The sequence below is a fragment of the Camelina sativa genome, chromosome 7 (assembly GCF_000633955.1).
Source record: "Camelina sativa cultivar DH55 chromosome 7, Cs, whole genome shotgun sequence".
Lineage (NCBI taxonomy): Eukaryota > Viridiplantae > Streptophyta > Magnoliopsida > Brassicales > Brassicaceae > Camelina > Camelina sativa.
Genome location: NC_025691.1, coordinates 28,281,017 through 28,282,723, shown reverse-complemented (window position 1 = coordinate 28,282,723; position 1,707 = coordinate 28,281,017). Strand labels below are relative to the sequence as shown.

Below are 1,707 nucleotides of genomic sequence, written 5' to 3'. Positions count from 1 at the left end.
AAAAAAAAAAAAAAAAAAAAAAAAGCACAACAAATCGGACGATCGTTTCGATGATGAACGTACCGATTGAGGTTTAAGTAACAAGAGAAAGTAACATAGTAACAGAGTAACAAAGAGATAGAGAAAAACAGAGTCACACGGATTCGGGTCAGAATTTCGGATCCGGGTCGTCTTAACGGACCTTGGAGTCGAGAACTTCTCCAAACTCGCTGAAACTCCTCGCCAGAGACTGGTCGTCGGTGGCCCAAGCTAAGCCTCCGACGAAGCACCTGTACTCGCTCTCCGCAGAAGCCATATCCTTATGATTTCTTGATTTCTTTCGGGAATTACGAGGAAGAGGAAGATGATGATGATGATGATGACTATGTCCGAAGCCCAAGCCAAGAGAAGACGTTTCTATATAGATAAGCCCGTGAAACCATGCTTCGCTCGTTGACTCGGTGCTTAGGTTTGTGTGTTTGGTTATAGTGATAACACAAATCTGTGACCAAACAGACACTGTCTTGGATGAAACGGTTCCACGTCATAAGAAATGGGAAATTAATAGTATCTTGCGCTGATCTGATGGTTGAGATCCGACGGGGTGTGTGGGGTCTCTCACTAAAGACATGTGTTCCGATCTTAGAATTTGAATAGACAGCATCGGTCATCAAATATACACAGCAACAAGATAGAATGTTTTAAGAGATTCACACAATACATGATATTTATAGAAGGATAAGATTGTAAAAAAATTTGATCATATTATTTAGGCACTTCTACAATTCATTTTTTATTTAATCGTTTTTTTCTTTGTAAATAAGGAAAGGAATATTTCGAATTGGTGATCAAATTCACCACTTTTTTTATTTGTCTCCTTCAAATCAGACCTTTGTTGCATTGGTTGGAATCATGAGAGCTTAAAATTTGCTTTCAACAGAATTCATTGTTTTCCCTCGAGCTTTGTTTTCTTTCAACAGAATCATAGGTAACAATTCCATTTCGTATGATCCATTCAGCTTTGGAGGGGATAGTGCCCATTGACATTTAGCCATCGTTAATATAGATTTGACCCAATATTCTAGGGTCTTAAATTTGTTGGAACTCTACCATGTCAAATTTTCAATGAGATAAATTGTTGATGTAGTCCTTTGAACCTAACCATTCCTTTGCATCTTGTTCTATGTGCCATTGGCCGAAATTCAGAGTTAGAGGCTATTGTATGAGATAAGTTTTTGGCTATAGTATATATACACTGCAACGTTTCATAGATGAAAAATAAATCTAATACATAAAAAAAGATTCATGTGTCCTTTTGAAGCAGAAGAGATGAAATATCATTACCACTTGTTGGAGTTTGTTCATTCCGACGCCTGCGCTTCCCATAACCACTATTAACAGCCACTTCTTGCCATCCTCCAAACGTCAAGTTATTAGAGATTGTATCCTTCACACTCTCCATCACTTCCCTCTCGACCGGAGACAATCTCTCCATCGAAATCCTTGAAGCAGTCTCCTCAAATTCCCTCATACAAGCAATCTACACAAACAAAACCAACGTAAATCAATCTGCGGGGTTTCAATTTATAAAACGTTTAACCACATTCATCCTTTTTATTTACCATATTCATGACTTGGGACTCGAGAAACGCTTCTCGATAAAGTTTGGTGATACTAATCCGAGCATACCATTCCATGTACGCTCCATCATCGACCACATTGCCACCT

The 1,707-nt window shown here is 38.5% G+C and overlaps 2 protein-coding genes across 2 annotated transcripts in view; both read right to left on the bottom strand.

The window, feature by feature from the left end:
- LOC104703027 (glycine-rich RNA-binding protein GRP2A-like) overlaps positions 1-494 on the bottom strand; it is a 1,449-nt gene extending 955 nt beyond the window's left edge. Inside the window, exon 1 of the mRNA XM_010418955.2 lies at positions 182-494. Within this exon, the coding sequence (XP_010417257.1) occupies positions 182-295 (114 nt within the window). The 5' untranslated portion in view covers positions 296-494. The remainder of the gene's footprint in view (positions 1-181) is intronic.
- Positions 1,124-1,707, bottom strand: part of LOC104705029 (serine/threonine-protein phosphatase 7 long form homolog) — a 4,073-nt gene continuing 3,489 nt past the window's right edge. Inside the window, exons 6-7 of the mRNA XM_010421022.2 lie at positions 1,602-1,705; positions 1,124-1,519 (exon numbers count right to left, since the gene is read on the bottom strand). Coding sequence (XP_010419324.1) covers positions 1,283-1,519; positions 1,602-1,705 — 341 coding nt within the window. The 3' untranslated portion in view covers positions 1,124-1,282. The remainder of the gene's footprint in view (positions 1,520-1,601; positions 1,706-1,707) is intronic.